The sequence below is a fragment of the Xiphophorus hellerii genome, chromosome 18, assembly GCF_003331165.1.
Source record: "Xiphophorus hellerii strain 12219 chromosome 18, Xiphophorus_hellerii-4.1, whole genome shotgun sequence".
Lineage (NCBI taxonomy): Eukaryota > Metazoa > Chordata > Actinopteri > Cyprinodontiformes > Poeciliidae > Xiphophorus > Xiphophorus hellerii.
Genome location: NC_045689.1, coordinates 21,128,212 through 21,146,098, shown reverse-complemented (window position 1 = coordinate 21,146,098; position 17,887 = coordinate 21,128,212). Strand labels below are relative to the sequence as shown.

Sequence of the window (17,887 nt, the reverse complement as noted above, 5' to 3'; positions counted from 1 at the left end):
AACAGGTTGTGTCACATTGAGGTGTTTCTCAAAGTTCACTGAAAACGAGTAAAATTGTTTTGGCTTTTTATTTAAACAGCTCATCTTTAACTGAGATTCTTGCAAATACATTGTAAACAAGGCATCCTACACAATTGCACGTGTTAGTAATTGGTTTATATCCGGTAAATCTATATAACTACTGGTCGTTGGTAGTTGACTGAAAACCTAATTCCATGTGTTCAAAATGAACACAAATGTAAAGTCCTGTTTATACATGAGGAACACAATCTCCTGCTGCCATGAACAGTGGGTCAAAAACAGACAACTGCACGCCACAGGCAGAGATGTACTTGAGATTTGTATTTATATAGAGACATTTAAAAAAACACGCACGCACACACACACAAAACTGTTTATCAGCTTTAAAGAATGGTGATAAAGCAAATGTACATCACAGTTTTCAGATTTTACTTTCAAAACATCATTGCTCCACTTTGTTTCTCTATCACAAATTATGGTAATTTAATCCATTTTATTGTTGTAATGTGAACAATCTTGAAAAGTTCAAGAGTTAATATTTTTCTAAGGCACTGCTCAAGGAGCTATAGCTAGTGTACCCACAGGGACTTTTTAAAATCCTTTAAGCCATTTCCCCTTTTCATTGTGCAGTGCAGGTTTTTTAAAACAGATTTTACAAAAAAAGGGTGGATGGGCAGTATTGCTTCACCAGAGGGATAAATTAATTTAGCAAAAACAGCTGAACAGCCACACATTGAACATTGGCTTAGGTTGATCAAGTAGAATATATAGTATACTTTGCCAGAAAAATTTAAAATTGTTTTCAATCCTGGCTTTGCTTTTAAATAGGGTATTTGAGAAGTGACAGAAGACATAATATTAACAAAATATGAAGATATTGATTTCAAATGAGGATGAAACTCTCTAAAGCAATTAACCAATTGTTGGTAAAGCCCTGTTGGCACAAACACTAACCTACTATAAAAAACATAGTTACAACGTAAAACCACAATATAAATATAATATATTTTATATAAACTATACAATTTATAAAAAGTAATATGAGGTTGCCAACAATTTATCATAGTCGACATGCCTGACGGTCTGAACTGAGGGCGACAAAATCCCACGCCTTACGTCCTCCTCTCAGGTGACTTGAAGTTGGTGACGTCACAGGAAAACAAAGATGGCAGGGATAGGAAGCAGCAACTACTGGGAGGGTAAGGAGCTTGCGGTTTTAACTACTGTAAAATAAATGTTTCGCACAACAACATCTAATTTCATCCAGGTGATGTCAGGAGATGGGGTGTGCGTTTCGCTGCGTCAAACCCGTGTCATTAAAACATGTACACGTCACGCAACAATTAGTTAGCTCCCAACAAGCTAACGCATATAGCCGTGTAACTGAAGTCAGTGTTGCTCCCTAAGCTGTTAAATCGGAGACGGTACTTTAAACGGCTTATCAACTTGACACAAAGGCACGTTTTGTTTGGTGTGTTTTATTTGAAAACAACAGGACGACAAAATTACTGGAAGAACGTTAGTCAGGCTCCTTAACTTTAGTATGGAACAAAAACGGGCTGTCATCTAATGGGGCAAATGTTCCCACTGTACTAAATCAGAAAACAATAAAGCGTTTACAAGACTCTTAGCAGGGATTCAAATACGAATGATATAACAGTTACTTCGGTATAATCACATTATGTCGATACCTACAGTTAGTGACTGAATTATTATTTAGCCATAGCAAACGTATCAAGCTGTTCCCGCGCCGCTGTTTTTTAAATTTTCGCTGGTTCTTGTGTTACAGATCTGAGAAAGCAGGCCAGGCAGCTGGAGAATGAACTGGACCTGAAATTGGTCTCCTTTAGTAAACTGTGCACCAGCTACAGCAGCTCTAGGGATGGACGTCGAGGGGAGACGTAAGCTTTCACAAACGCACAGTCACAAGTCCAGTTTCGTTATTTGTTTTGTGTAGTTACAATTTATGATCCAAGTTTCACAGTTAACTAACTGATAGAAAATAAAACCTTTCCAGGGCAAACTACTGTGTACTTCTTCATTTCAGGTCTTTTGTTTGCTTATTTTTAAACAAACTTACTGGTATATGAATGCTCAAACTCATCCTTAAGTTACTTTAACTTCAAACTGATTTCTTTAATTATTTTCAGCATTTTAATGTAGTAGCTGCCCCTCGTTGTCATATAATGTCACAGTAAAAGCAAACAAACAAAAAATGTGATGCCCCTCATTTGCTTCTATCAATTAAAAAAACTATCAAAATGTTTTGAAAATTTGTCTGTAAGCTCCAGCAAAAAGCCTGTTGACAGTGTATAGTATTGATTTATAGAAATGTTAAGCAAGTTGTGTAATTGTTTTTTGCAATGTATGTAACAGGTCTATCCTTTAAATGAGACAATGAGTCTCAAGATATATTTGTTCCTGCATAAACAAAGTATTGTATACACCAACTCTTAAGCACTATGGTGGATGTGTGATGATTTAGGCTTGTTTTCTAGATATATGCATACAGAAATTCTTGGATGCCTTTTGACACAAATGTGTAAACAATTCACCGAGATGTACTGAGTATAAGTATAATTTAACACAGTTTAAATGTGATAATTCTTTAAGTAAATGGTAAATTCTTATTTTAATTGACCTATTGACTCCTGTTGACATGGTCGGACTAATGATCACTCAATCACTCATAACTCAATTCTTTGATATCATCAGTATGGAATATTTTTGGTTTGTCATTGTGTAATTATGCCTCGGAAATGTATATTGCAAATAAGATTGTTATAAGTAGACTTTCTAACTGCTCTCAATGCCTTGTTTGCCTAAAGTTCGGACACCACGCCCCTGCTAAATAACTCGACCCAGGACAGGATGTTTGACACCATGTCTGTTGAGATTGAACAGCTGCTGGCAAAGGTAAGTCCCACTGCTCTAATGTCCCACTTTAGCAGTGGGACATTAGAGAAGAAGAAGCTCAGTCTTGGATACAGTCTGCTTTATGTCAGAATTTCTTTGTTTTTCACTAGATTATCCCCTTTCTTGTCTTTTTCAGCTAACAGGAGTGAACGACAAGATGGCAGAATACACCAACACCCCGGGAACAGCGTCTCTCAATGCTGCACTCATGCACACTCTCCAGAGACATAGGGATATTCTACAGGTTAACCAAATTCTTATTTGCTCTCTGTTGTTATCTTTATGTTCAAGGTTTCCATTGGATTTGTTTTTCTTCTTCCAAAACAGTCCAGCTGCATATACATTAAACCTTCACTGCAAGTAAAAATATTGTTTAGGTGTTTGCTACAAGCATGTTACATGTGAACTACTTATAAAACGAATAATATGATTTTATCCAAATTCAGACAGGATGCTACAATCTCAATAATATTCGGAGCCATGAATGAAAGTCTTTGTAAGAGTTCACATTTGTTTATCATATATAGGCTCTGACTGAGATAGAAGTCCTTATAAATGTGCATATTAGAAATAAGGTAAGGTGAAGACAGTTGTAAAAAAAAGTTATGAGAAAAAAATCATTGCCTCAAACAAACAAGCGAAAGGATACATAAAGACTGCAAAGTCCCGGAATGTCACTAGAGTTGAAAACATTCTTCACAAGTTTAAAGTTAAAGCCATATCTGAATATGAATGTAAAATGGAGGTGTCAAAGATGGCCACCAGATTAATGAGAATGCAGGTTTTAATTTCTAATATAAGGTATGTACTTAACAATGAAAGACTCTTTATAATCTGTAATTTCACCAGCTTCTCTATCCTATTAGGAAACCTAATTTGAAATGAGGGCTGAATAATTTTAGTTTTAATTGAAATATTCTGTTATATTTTTATTTATTTATTTTTGACACAAATATTTTACTTTTACTTGTTTCTGTTCAGGACTACACTCATGAATTTCACAAAACCAAAGGCAACTTTCTGGCCATCCGGGAAAGGGAAGATCTTTTAGGATCTGTCAGGAAAGACATTGAGTGAGTACTCAATCCTCTGTTCATTCACCTACATTTGACTTGGGAGGTGCAAAATTATAATGGCAACTAGATTCAACTTGGATGCTGAGTACACTCAGTTTTGTACAAACAGAAGGAATGGATGAATGAGCAGTTTCACTCACCGTTTACATCTCATAGGTCAGACTATAACAAGATGCACATATGTTTATTTCAGTTTGTCATTTACATTTGCATACTGGTTTGTTATTCCAATGATCATAAGCCCTTATTTGTGTGCACTAGCATTCAGATATCACACTTAACATTTAGACCTGAACATTATACCCACTGCTGCCTTGCAGCAACTGGGTGAAATTTGCATGTTCTCCCTGTGCATGGATGGATTCTCTCTGGGTACTCCAGTTTCCTCTCACGGACCAAAACTGTCAGGTTAATTGGTGACACTAAATTGCCCTCGGGTATGAGTAACTATGTGCCAAGTTGTTAGTCCTGTGTGACTATGTTACCCAGTGATGGACTGGTGATCTGTCCATTGTGTGACTGCTTGAGATATGTTCCAACACTCAACAATATAAAGATGGAATTAGGATGGAAACAGTAATAAATTTATGGATTGCAAACGCAAGGTTCAATGAAAGATGAATCACAGACATAGGTCCTTGCAAGTAATTTTACAGTTTTATGAGAGCAAGTTACATTTGATTGTAGATAAATTACAAATAGCTATTTTATTATTAATATTCAGATCCATCTGTCTCTCTTGTCCTGAGTGTGAGCAAGTAAACTCTTTTTCACAGAGCTTAGATGTTGTTGAGTTTGTTTACTGGACAGGAAGATGAGCCAAGACTCCGACCTGACTTGCTCTTGGAAAATGTTTGGTATTGAAGCCTTTGAAGATTCATAGCCTCCTTGGCTTTGCGTTGAGAAGGTGCACCTTTTTTTCAGATTGACTCATTTCTGAGTGAGTGTATTAAAACGAGCTGGAACCCCCTTCAGACCATGAATCTTACAGCCTTTTTTTGTAATAGTGTATTGATTTGTGAGATGCTGCAGTAAGCTTATAGTGAGCACTGCAGAATTCCTAATTATCCCACTCCATCTAAGATGAAGACATCTGCGGAAGCCTCATTCAGGCACACATCCACCATAAGCCATTAGGTCACTTTATTCCATATTTAAAGTAGTTTTAACATATTGAACTCTTCAGAAGAGCTTGTCTCACTTCTCTTTTTACTATTTAAAGTGTCATACTTTTTGTTTCTGGTGACTTTGCCCTTGTAGCCAGATGAACTTTTCTGCATGATATTAATAGCAAATAATAGATTTTCAGGAGGACTACAGACTGTTATAGAGTTCCTAAATTAAATGCTGAGGCAGTTAGCTCTCAAAATGCTTATATACACTAAAACATACATAGCAGTTAAAACATATTATTTTCAAAAATATTTGGGGCATTAGTTATTCAGATAAATATGTTGTATTCTGTTTTTATCAAGCAACCAATTTCCCAACCGCTGGTTTATAGTGTTTATCTTTCGTTTCATTAATTACTACAATAATAAATAATAATTTCACTGGTCTGCCTAAAAAGTCAGACAACTGGAGCTGAAACAGAACGCTGCTGCTGCTGCTCATGTTCTCGCTAAAACTAGGAAGAGAGAGCACATCTCCCTGGTTCTAAAGTCTTAAACGACTCCCTGTAGCTCAGAGATAAACTTTAAAACACTTCTGTAAGTTTATAAATCACTGAATGGCTTAACACCACAATAATTTGCAACCTGTTGTTGTATCAACCTCCCTGACCTCTCAGGTCTCCTGGATCTGTTCTGCATCTCCAGAACCAGAATATAATGTGGAGAAGTAGCATTCCGCTTCTATTCACCACTAATCTTGAACAAACCTCCAGAAAACTGCAAAACTGCTGAAACACTGAGTTCCTTTAAACACCTACAAATACCAACCATTCTTATGCAGTGGAGATGAATGAATCCGGAACTCATTCTTACCGACACACAAATTGTTCAGAGGAAGATGAGGGCTTGGTTTGGACTTTCATTTTCTTCTCTGGGATGTCTGATTTATCGGATTGTTTAAGCCCGACTCAAGCAGCAAACAGAAGCCTGAGAAGACCTGAAATAAACCTATAAATGCTACAAAAACCCATTTCTTTATAACTGACTTCGAATGAAAGCTACTGGAACATCATGAACTGTAGTGTTTTTCAACCTGTCATCATTTTCATCATGTTTATATTTTCTTTTTAATCACGTAGAGCTCTTTTTCTGAAAATATGCTGAAAAAGGAATTTCTTTGCATTGCCTTAATGTCACAACATTTTGAAATAATACAAATCCGTCTTTTTAAGTGCATCCTACTCTAGTCCCAAAGGATGTTCTTCCTGAATATTAATATTAAAAATGTTTTTTGAGATGTAGAAAATGGATGTTGAAAATTGAAGCCCAAAAAGGCTGTGTGTTTCTCAGAGACATTTTCTCCAGCAGTGTTGTGTATTAAGATTTTGTAGTGGTGTGGGAAAGAATCAAATGCTGTTCTTCCAATCAAACTAGCTGCTAAGCCTTTTAAGACTGAAAGAGGATAAATTATTTGTTTCTGAGGTATTGTGATGCTAATCAGATATTTATGTGAAAATGGACTATTTGCTTGTTAGGAGAAAACACAGTTATAAGAAAACTGTCTTGCTATTTTATTGACTATCAGAGGAAATTTAAACAAATAATGTACATTTAGTTTTTCCTCAAATTAAAATTTAATTTGACAAATGTTTTAAGTCTTTACGGAGTCAACAATTTTATTCCTTTAAAGGAGGTCTCAGCATGAAAAGTTTGATAAATATTATTTTATGCATTATATTAATTATTTTTCATGCCCGGGCTACGTTTGTAAGCTATACTGTGGTTAAATCTTTCTGTAAAACAAAATGGAAAACCTGCTGCACCTGAACTTTGCATCATGTAGGGGGCAGTAAAGATCTTGGTGGTGATTTAGGTTTGCCCACAATGAGGGTTGTTTATGCTGCAGAAATACCAGCATGAATACTGATTAAAAGATAAATTAGGCATAGTGCAGTTCTCCCAAGCAACTATGAACATATTCCTTTTGTGTTCAATGCAAACTATTTCCTCGGATGTAGACATACAAACCTATACTCACATTGTGCCATTCATAATAGCTGCAGCTACTGTGTGTGCAGCAGCAACGTTTCCTCTGCTGCTCCTTTCATTCTAAATGTCAGCAGCGAAAATGACAGCTCGTCTGTGATTTACATTGGTGCCCTTTTAAAAAGCCTTGCTGGAGTGATGCAGCGGGCTGTCAGTACTGGCAGTTCCAACCCTACGAATACATCAGCCCTGCTGACGGGGGAGCCAGCTGGAGCCCAAGGCAACACTCCATACACTACATATCTGTTCTTTGCCACTGGCTTTCAACACTGTGCTTGAGATGGAGAAAACTCATTTATTCTTGGTTTGCTTCCTGTAAGATGGGTGGGGTAGGATGTTAATGTTATATATGTGCGCACAGTTCTCCCTCCATCCCTCTGTGCTCTTTATCGGTTCTCGCCCAACAGGAAGGTGGGGCTGTGTTAAATGGACAGAAACCCAGGACAGTGTGTGTTTTTCAGCCGTTCTCATGCTGTTGACTGGGGCTGCATCAAGCAGAAGTGAATGAGAGTGATGAGTTTATGAATAGAGTTTGGTCTCGTAGTTAAAGAGTCAGGAGCAGCTTCTTGTTTCGGCTTCTTTGTTAATTTGACAACTTACCCTGCTTTCAAGTTTTTATTCCATTTTGTCTAATTTCATTCGCCTGTTGAATTTTTCCTTGTATCAAAACTTTCAGTTGCTCTAGACTGTAACCCTTCTGTTCTCTAGTTATGTCAGTGCCTCATGTCTGTGGATCAGATTAATTTCTGATGTATTCAGTCAGTTCACCACAAAGAATCGGAACAATTAGAAAAAGCTTCACTAGTAAATTTGGGTGATCTTTCCCTCTCTGGGCGATTTTCCTTTTAAAAGAACAGTGGTTTGTTGATATTTATTAAATCCTGGGTTTTCAATATCGTAAACAATACTTGCACAAGTGTTGAATAGATAAATATTGTGACACACCACATTCAAAAATATGCTTTAATTAGATGATGTATTCATTTTTGCCTTTTGTCATTTCAGAACGTATAAGAGTGGTTCAGGAGTCAACAACAGAAGAACAGAGCTGTTTCTTAAGGAGCATGAGCATCTTAGAAAGTAAGTCCACAGCAGTTTACCTGGCTGATTATTCAATGCAGCTCAAATTTAAATGTTTTTGTGGAGCTTTACCAGTAGATAAAATTAACTATACAAACACACAGCCCTTTTCCCCTTCCTGTTGGATTTGTTTCTATTTGATAATGCCAAAATAACGAGCAATAATTTCTTCAGAGATTTTCTTTTTGTTTTATACTTTCCTGAAACTTAGAAGGTTACATACATTTTCTGAGTATTTTATAGAATCGCCTTTCCAACTGCATGACTTTGGTCAACTTTCTGTGTGTCCATCCACAAACATCTTGCGATATCAAGCAGGAGTTTTGGCCCGGTCGTCCCGACAGAACTGCTGTTACTGAGTCCGTTTTGCTTACGCACACACGCACCCACACACCCACCCCCACACACACAACTTCGCAGTGCTGTGTCTGAAAATAAAGACATCTGTTGAAAATAACACTTTTACTGCTGCAGTCAGCTTCTTCACTCCTTTTGTCTTCCTTTGATTCACACACATTATATATACAGTTCAGACCAAAAGTTTGGACACACTTTCTCATTGAGTTCAATGAGAAAGTGTGTCCAAACTTTTGGTCTGTACTGTATATATATATATATATATATATATATATATATATATATAAAAAGCTCATTTATAACTGGGACACAGAACCCGTCTCCTTCCTGAACAGTACTGGTTGGACATTCCCATTTTGTTTAAATTCGCATATAATTTGAATGACCAGATGGCGTGGAAACTTTGGGCATCTGAAAATTGTTTCCAAAAATGAACCAGACTTACGAAAGACCATGGTTCTCTTGATGTCTTGGATCATTTCTTTCTGTTTTTCCCTTATATCTCTCAGTTTGAAGTGTTGCCTAAAAATATATCCACATTCATTTAAATAAATGCTTCAGATTGTTTCAAGTTCAGTATTATAACACTTGCAATGTAATTATACGGAAGCAACACATCACTTTTATGATAAAACCTATCATTCATATCAGTTTTTCATTCACATTGCATCCTGAAACTGTTAAGCTTCGTTTCTTATGACGCAGAAGGTCAAATCATAATCGTCATCGAGTGTTTTCTTGCTGTTATTTGGCAGAGCATGGAGAACTGTCAACAGCGTGTGCTTTGTGAAATCTCTCTCTCTGCATCTAAGAGGTGTCAGATGCGCCCTGTGTGGAAAGGAAAATGAAATATCAGCAGGGCACACATCGCCGTGCACACAAGTTCAAACAGAAAGCAAATAAACCACCAATGGTTGCTGACCAGACTTCAAGTCAATTGGAGCTTATACAAAACGATGAAATTAAAGGCTGTTCTTTTTCAAAGTTTTTGTTTCCAGGTCTTAAAAACTAAAACTGAAGAAACATCCCATCAAAGTCTTAATTTTGTTAGACAGACTTGCTTTTGGTGCAAACATGATTTGAGAAAGAGTTTACTTGATTTAAATAAACACACTCCTCCAAATTTCTGCACCCTTAAAAACCCATAAGTACATCTGAAATATTGGGAAGCACAAATTCTATATTATCTGCACTTGAGAAGATTATTTAGCTTGATGTGTGGGAGTGATGAGGAATATTGAGTAAAAGATTTACTCAACTTTTGTTTTAACAGCCACAGGATGGTAGTAAATCTGTATTAAACACAATTATTCATCTTAGTTACTAGTTTCTGTTCTTTAGACTATGAAGCCCAAGAAGAAGATAGTAATATGTAGACTTAAAAGAAGAAGATAATTTGAAAGTAGAACTACATCTCAGCTAAATATAATATCATAAAATTTTGATTTTAGGGTTAGCATGCATGCAACTTGCATGCTAACCCTAACCCTATAATCAAAATTTTAAGGTTATATTTAGTAACCCTAAAATGTTAGTATTCTTAATGCATGCAACTTGCACGCATTAAGACTACCATGCTGGATTTGCTTATTTTGGACTTGATCTGTTTTTGTTGTTTCATATAAATAATTGGCAAAATTTTTAGTATAATTTAAATTGACATCTAAAACCTAAAAGTGAACATTGTGGTTTAATTAGCAGTCTGAAAAAACATGAAAGATATTATAACATTAAGCCTATTTTGTGCTAAACACTCTCCCTTTTCACAAGGAAGGCACTTAGGCTTTCTTGTTAACCCATCAGACATGTCAAGATATTGATCATGAAATTATGCATTTAAGCCACCACCCATATTGTATGGGAAGGATGAAAGGGAGATTGAAGAAGAGGGTAAAATTACACATGATTGGTTTAGGGCTGTAAACATTCAACAGGGACTGAAGGGAAACAATCTGAGCTGATGTCTGAAGACTTTCTGACGGCACAGCACAGATGGTTGCTAAACAAGAGATTGATGAGTTCAAATGTTTTGGTCTAAAGTTACGTATTGTGGATGCAGTTGGATCAGAAACCCTCTGTTACCTTTAGGAATTTATATCCAATCTGCTCTTTAGGACAGCAGATTAGATGCAAATTTTATACACTAGAGGTGTTTAAAACACCACAGATTCTTAACATGTCATTATTCCTTACTGCAAAGGTTACCAAAATTTGTAAAAAATTAAAAACACATCAAAATCTTATATATATATATATATATATATATATATATATATATATACAATATCAGTTCAATCTATATATATATATATTTTTACCATGACTGTCGGGGACCAAACAGTGAAGGTGTAAAAATCTTCTCTATCTGGGTTTTTCTTGACCCTGTTGCTTCTTCTGCCCTTGTCTCCAGTCTGACCAGTCTTGTCTCATTATATTCGACCTTTATGTCATGGAGTTGAGACATTTATTGTGATTCTACCCCTAAAGAAGCCAGACGCTGTAAATATGGATGTAAACAGTGGCTGGTGATGATAATTCTGAAATTATGGAAAAAAGCCCGTCAGTGAAGTGTGTCGCATCACAATCCCAACACTCTGACTTCACTTCCAAACAGACTTTGCACAGCGTTTGGTGGAGTCAGTGCTCCACGTGTATTGGCATAAAACCAACACATTTCAGTTTTGAAAAAGGATGTAAACACTCTAAAAGGCATCCTTTGTTAATGCACTGAAAGCAAACAGTCCATTATGATCAGCTGAGTTGCATTTCCCAGTAAGATGTTGGAAAAATGTTCATAATATTGGTTTGTTATTAGCTGAAAGTTATTTTCTAATTGGTACAAGTGAGTTTGAGATGTTCTGGTCGCCAATCTGTAAAATCCTGTTTCCATTGTTTCTTCCATCCTGTTGGAGAGTTTTGGGCCTGTGTGCACACAATCACAGGCGGGCTTAAACCCAACCGCTCAACATAGCGTTGATGACAAATGTGCCACATAAGCATTTCTCGTTCTCGTCCCAAGCAGTGACATTTTTCTGTCTCACAATCAGTGAACTGTGTTGGTTTCAGAACTTAAAACAAAAAAATCTCTGACCATAATGCTTCTTTAAAAAAAAAAAAAAAATCTTTCCATGAGTTCGGTCCTTGTGTGCAGAAAAAGACAGGAAAGCATGTGGTTGTGATGGGTTCATTCATCATGCTGGGAAAGGCAATTAGCTTGAAACTAATGAGCAGTTTAATGACTGCAGCAAAATACAACTAGTGAAGTAAAAACGGATGGAGCCCACTTAAAGCTAAAACCACAGAAAATCCCATTTTAATGAGCACAATGGCAAAAGAGATGGTTAAGGGGACAAAACATAAGTATTTTCATCTATTTCATATCCATAAGGAAAACATAATCAGTCTTGGGTCATCGCATTTGCCGACTGCTTTCGTTTTCTCTTCATCTTCACTCAGATCTGTATTACATAGGAAGCAGTGAGACACTGAAATCATGCCCAATAACGGCTGTGTTTATATCACAACATGGTAAAAATTCAGTAATAATGAGTTTGTCTTCAAAGTTTATGACTATAAACACAAAGCTACTTCAACTTACAACGAAATGCTATGAAGTGTATAGCCAATTTACAATTTTTACTTCAGAAAAATTCTATCTAATCAGTGTCGTTCTCTCTGCTCTGCCTCCAAACTACAGCTCAGACCGGCTGATGGATGACACAATAAGGTAAACCTTAGTATCTGTCTTGTGTATGAACTCGTATTTTGCAATAAAAATCTCTCCCATCTTCCATAAGCTTTGACTAATGTTGCATGGTTAAAATATTTTGATGCTAGGGTTAGCCTGATTGTTTGCAAAAAGTCTTGGCTATATGACAGAAATTACAGTCCAGAGAAAGAAAAATGGCAGTCTAAGGATATTTTTGGTTGGTGGAAGTGAATAATTGCCCAACCAGAATAATCTGTAGTATAACAAAATATTTAATACTACTCTTGGGGAATGATGAATTTCTGTTTTTGAACTATGAGAAAACAACATTCAAAATATAGTTTTTGTCATTCAAGCTGTTGAATGAATGGCAAAATACAAAGACTCAGCTTTGTATTTCAAGCTGAGGCAATGTCATAGTGTAAAACAGATTTACTACTTTAAAAATAAAGACAAAATGATTTGAGTAGACATTTTAAACTGGCATAAGCATCTTGTGTTAGTGATCAGGGTGGCTAGCATTGCTAAAACAGCAGAGAATGTAGATCTTTACACAAACTCTGAGGAATCTAAAAGATTCCCACCATTTTCACATTTAGCAAAAAAATACAAAATAAAAAAGCAAATCAGTGATACAATCTACCTTCCTGTTATGTCGTACTTGCTGCCTGAATGTTATAGAAACCTTGAACTTCTATCACCTTTCTGACTGTATATTCAGTGATGCTAAAAGGAGCTAGCTTTGAGTCTTCCACCTTAAGTAGTAACATCTCAATTTAACTTTGTTGTCTTGCAAAATATATTGAAAATCACTAGACAAAATATTAATACTAGGCAAAGTGCTTGGACTGCAATAAATATTAGCCAACTGTATAAGAACCATGGACTCACACTATACTTACCAGTGATACATTTGGTAAGTTATGTTTGTTTTATTCAGTAGAATTGACAAATTGTGTTTGCTGATTTATAGTTGAGCCCAATTTTTTCTCATATCCCTAACAGATTTAACTTAATGATTTTCATTTGATTCTGATAAGAATTGAGGTTGGCAGCTATCAAAACATAATACAACAAAGAAAGGAGTATCAATTTTGAAAGAGAATGTGTTTGTATTTTAAATTAAGAAATGGCTTGTCCAGATTTATTCAAAACCTTCTTGATAATCAGTGAAGCAAAATTCTTATTAGCACTGCAGAAATTAAACCCTTATCATAATTGCATGTTTTCTCTGGTATTTTGATGATTCATCTTTGGGTATAAACAGCTTTTTAGTGGCTGGAATAACTCTGGCATACATTAGAGAACAGTATAGTTAAAAAAAAAGCACCAAGTTTTATTTTGTTTTTAGCAGGGCAACAATCAGTCTTCTTTGGATTTAGCCTAAAGTAAACCTGAGGCAGAGTTCTCCACTCTTTGCATACAGTGTCTCTTTATCCTCAGTCTCTATTCTCATGAGGTGGTTTACACAGAGATCAGGGCTGGTCGAGGTTGCTGGAGTCAGCAAAGCGTTTCCTCCTGACTTAGGGGAACATGATCCCTAAAACACACCTCTAGGCCAACGCTGCGGACCGTACCTTCAGCAGTCTGCAGTCACAGGAGGGGCCGGGACCTCGCCCACCCGTACTCCTACTCATATCTCCTTCTACACGCTGAAAGTTTATGCTGACTGTGTTTTTTATATCACTCGGTTACAACAAATATTTCAGGTAAACAACTGCAGTGATGTCATTGGGCTCATCTTCTATGAATCCGTCTTCCTGCGTTGGGAGAGGTAGATTTATGTCCTGAAAATACTGAAATATTCATGTTAAACATTAGTCATGTCCAAAGTAATTAATAATAGCTGATAAATATAACTGTAAGTAACATTTGTCAAGGCTGGTCCACCAAACTCTAATGCGCTAGTTAAGGATTCAAAGACTGGCTCAGTGTCTTCTATTGATTGGTGTGTGTCTATCAGATGCCAAAGACTCTGGCTGAAACTTTTGCTCAGTCGCACTTTCGTCCTTTGAAACTTGCTGAAGTCCAGATTTGAGAGCAAGAGAGGCCCAAAATAGCAGTGGAACTCCAAAGTTGGAGATTCATTAAGAAATCAAACCAAAATCAGAGAATTACTGCTTGATTGGCCTTCACCACTTACCGGTGTGGTGGAAACTAAAAGATCTGTTGTCTCCTTTCTATGCATGGTGTGTGGACAAGACACAGTCTGAAACTTGTATATGTCACTTTCAATGTAAAGGTTTGTTTAAAAAAAAAAAAAAAAAAAACTTGATGGGAGAATGTGCGTTCCATCACGCAATTTCTGACCTATACGTACGCTCATTTTGTTGATGACCATTAAATATCGTTGATCGGCTGAATCATTTAAATATACCTCAATATTCATGAAGTACTTTATTTTGAGCAATTATGGTTGAATGGGAAAATTGCTTTTTAGTGTTAATTGTTTTAGAAATCTGGATTTTTTGGTGTACGCCAACGTACACTTTCACTATCTCTTTTACAAAAAGTTTTATAAAGGAGACTTCTGATCCTTTTCGAATTGTCATTTATGTTCATTAAACTGCAAGAGGGAGCAGCATTTACAGAACAAAACAGAAAAGCTAAAGGAGAAGTGCATGAAGGGTTTGGTATTATGCAGATATTAGATTCTATATTTCTTAAAAGAACATCAGAATCATCTAAAATCTCTGTTGGTAGGTCAAAGATTTCCTTATATCAAGGATAAGATTGTTTTTTTTTTTTACATCTCTCTAAAGAAAGAAATTCACACTGGAATTCAATTTTGGGTTGTTTGCAGTAAAATGGCACTTTATTAAAATGTTGCAATATTGCCTCTTGCTCATTTATCTTGTCTCTTTCTTCAGCATTGCAATGGCAACCAAGGAGAACATGACCTCACAGAGGGGCATGCTGAAATCCATACACAGCAGGGTGAACACTCTGGCCAGTATCCTTTACACTCCACACGGGTCTCCCTGTGGGTGCAGGAACACAGCGTTGCTGCTGCTATTTAACAACCTGTTCTTTTGTTTGTTGTTTTAACAGAAAAGTAGAATTGATCAGATAGATATGATCAGATTGAGAGATATTACGCACTGGCAGTACAGTGGGTTTTCATTTGATATTTTCTTTGACGTTTTGACTCTCAGATCGTTTCCCAACTATCAACAGTCTCATCCAGCGAATCAATCTGCGAAAGAGAAGGGACTCCCTCATCCTCGGCACTGTGATCGGCGTCTGCACCATTCTCCTCCTGCTCTATGCTTTCCATTAACCTCCCCGGTCAGACGATTTCTAACAAGGCAGGACTCCTCTGCTCTTTGTAGCATATGAATCCTCAGCTCCTCCCCAGAGACGACGCCCGGTGATCGAAGGACCACGGAGGTTCCAAAGCAGAGAGACATTTAGCTGGTCCTGTTCTAGGACAGGACCAAATTTGGCCAACAAGTTCCCACTGAGCCAGCATTTAACGAGACAGATTTAGGGCTGGTGGTCGCTTCTTCTTCTTATACCCACAAGGAAATGGAGACCAAAAGTACAAGTGAGACCAGTTAATTTTTGTTTGTGGACAAGCTTTGTGCTTTTTTTCTAATAAGATCAGAGACTAAAGCTATCTTGTTTTAATAAGGAGGTTGAAGGATATTTCTTCTTCTTTTTCAGTTATTTTTAATGATTTTGGGGGAGTCATAATTCATTGTAAGCTGTAAAATGTGAATTAATAAATTATTCATATCAGTATGTGTTTTAAAAAAATGTGGAGTGAGTAAATTTTTATTTTGTTGTTTTAAGATGAGCCGTTTCTGATAAAGGTTTAGTACCAGGACGTACAAACATATTCAATACAAGGCAGGACTCTTTGTTCACACAAAGATAAAAGTATAAAAACAATTAAGAATGCCACACTATAGACAATACAACAAAAAAGATTTTTAGTCTTTAAAAAGTATCATTCTTTGAACCAAAGGACTGTGCAACTGTGTAGAAAAATTTACAAAACTTTCTATTTGAGCTTTAAAAACATGTAATCCTATGAAGTTAGCACAGATTCTTACCCTTTTCCTGCCTAAATTTATTGGCAGTTCTTTACGAAATTTATTTTTTTTCTATCAAGCAGATGCTAAGTTAATTAAATTGGTAATTCAAATATAAATCTAGGTATGATGCTGATTGGCAACATTAGGCCAAATTTAGCTTTATAATAATATAACAAATACTCAATGCTTTTCTAGAATGTAGCTGATTTTATTAATGACAATGTTGCTGAAAAGGAAATTTGATTTGAATTACTGCATAACTTTCTGTACAGTTTATTCTGGAACATGGTTACAATTCAGAAACCATGGCATACTACCCGGTCTTATTGTTTCTGGCTATGTTGTTTTTTTCCCCCTCCTTATTAAAAGCAAGCTTCTCTCACTGACATTCTCTATTCAATGTGAATGAATGTGAACTCTATTGCATGTACGAAGAGTTGCAGCTGTAATTTTAAGCAGAAGAGGGCTCTATATGTAGACATGTAGATTAAAGAGTGCTGAATGTAAGCATACGCCGCACTTTTCAGATTTTTATCTGTTAAACAAGTTTATTTTTAAGTTGTTACTTCACAAATAGCTTGAATTGGTGTTGGTATATTAGATAAAACACTAATAAAATACCATAAAGTTTGGGGATGTAACATAATCCAGGAAAGTTAAGCAGATATATATAAAAAAAGAGGCGAGTGTGCATAAAGCAACAACCCAGCTAGTTATTTTTGTGGCATAAAACGAGTCACTTCAGTTGACAAATTACAGTTTCTATTCACCTCCATCAGATTCTTTGAACATAGACTAGCTGAGGTATTATGAAAGGTTTTCACTCTTTAGATGTCATTCACGCTATGACGGCCAGTTATTCGGGACGGTGCTCTTAAGAGGCAAACCGTGTACTAAAGCCGGCTTTGACATTTATACATGGATGTAAGATGACGGCGGAGGTGCAGCTCTTAAATATTTGAATGTCCCAGACCCATGCGCATGATCCGGGCTCCTGCATGCGTTCTGCCCCACCAGCTCCAGAGAAGATATTTGCCTGAACCATTTCTGATTTTATGGCTTTCATCACTTATCCATGATGATATTTATTGGTCAGTATCTGTGGAGCAAGGCAGACTTTTTATAGACAGGTGGACAATCAGGCCACTTTTGTCCGTCATGGGACAGCCATGAATTATATTTTTCTCTACTTCACTTTCTTCTGCCATCTGAATCTTTTGTAGCCATGATAAATATTATTTATCAGAAACTGCTTCATGTTCATTGTTAGATGCAATAAATGCAGCAGCTTTGTGCTGTACTCCAATCCATAGGAATGGGACTGCAGCCAAAAATATTCTGCAATGGAAATATATTGGATTTAACATAAAAAACCTCTCTTGCTTCTTTCTTTCTGAGTCTCTGGAAAGTAACCATGAAAATATTAAAAGTAGTGATGTGTTTTGTAACAATGGATCGGGCAGCTAGGTGAAAAAATGTTTTTATGGCTTCAAGGTTTTGTTGGATATTCATAATGCTTTGATCGTATTA

The 17,887-nt window shown here is 36.4% G+C and overlaps 1 protein-coding gene across 1 annotated transcript; it reads left to right on the top strand.

Annotated features, from left to right (window-relative positions):
- The first annotated feature begins 1,172 nt into the window (after positions 1-1,172).
- Positions 1,173-16,745, top strand: gosr1 (golgi SNAP receptor complex member 1). Its single transcript, XM_032546030.1, has 9 exons — positions 1,173-1,220; positions 1,811-1,922; positions 2,850-2,937; positions 3,074-3,181; positions 3,919-4,010; positions 8,177-8,251; positions 12,306-12,335; positions 15,188-15,270; positions 15,473-16,745. Exons 1-9 carry the CDS (start codon positions 1,187-1,189, stop codon positions 15,595-15,597), a joined length of 747 nt encoding a protein of 248 aa, XP_032401921.1. The 5' UTR covers positions 1,173-1,186; the 3' UTR covers positions 15,598-16,745.
- Positions 16,746-17,887: the final 1,142 nt, after the last annotated feature.

What these genes read in the sequence shown, in the direction of transcription:
- gosr1 (XM_032546030.1), top strand. Translation starts at nt 1,187, where the DNA reads ATGGCAGGGATAGGAAGCAGCAACTACTGGGAGG. An exon ending in AAGCAGCAACTACTGGGAGG is followed by an intron (nt 1,221 to 1,810) that starts GTAAGGAGCTTG and finishes CTTGTGTTACAG; the next exon opens with ATCTGAGAAAGCAGGCCAGG. An exon ending in GAGCATGAGCATCTTAGAAA is followed by an intron (nt 8,252 to 12,305) that starts GTAAGTCCACAG and finishes TCCAAACTACAG; the next exon opens with CTCAGACCGGCTGATGGATG.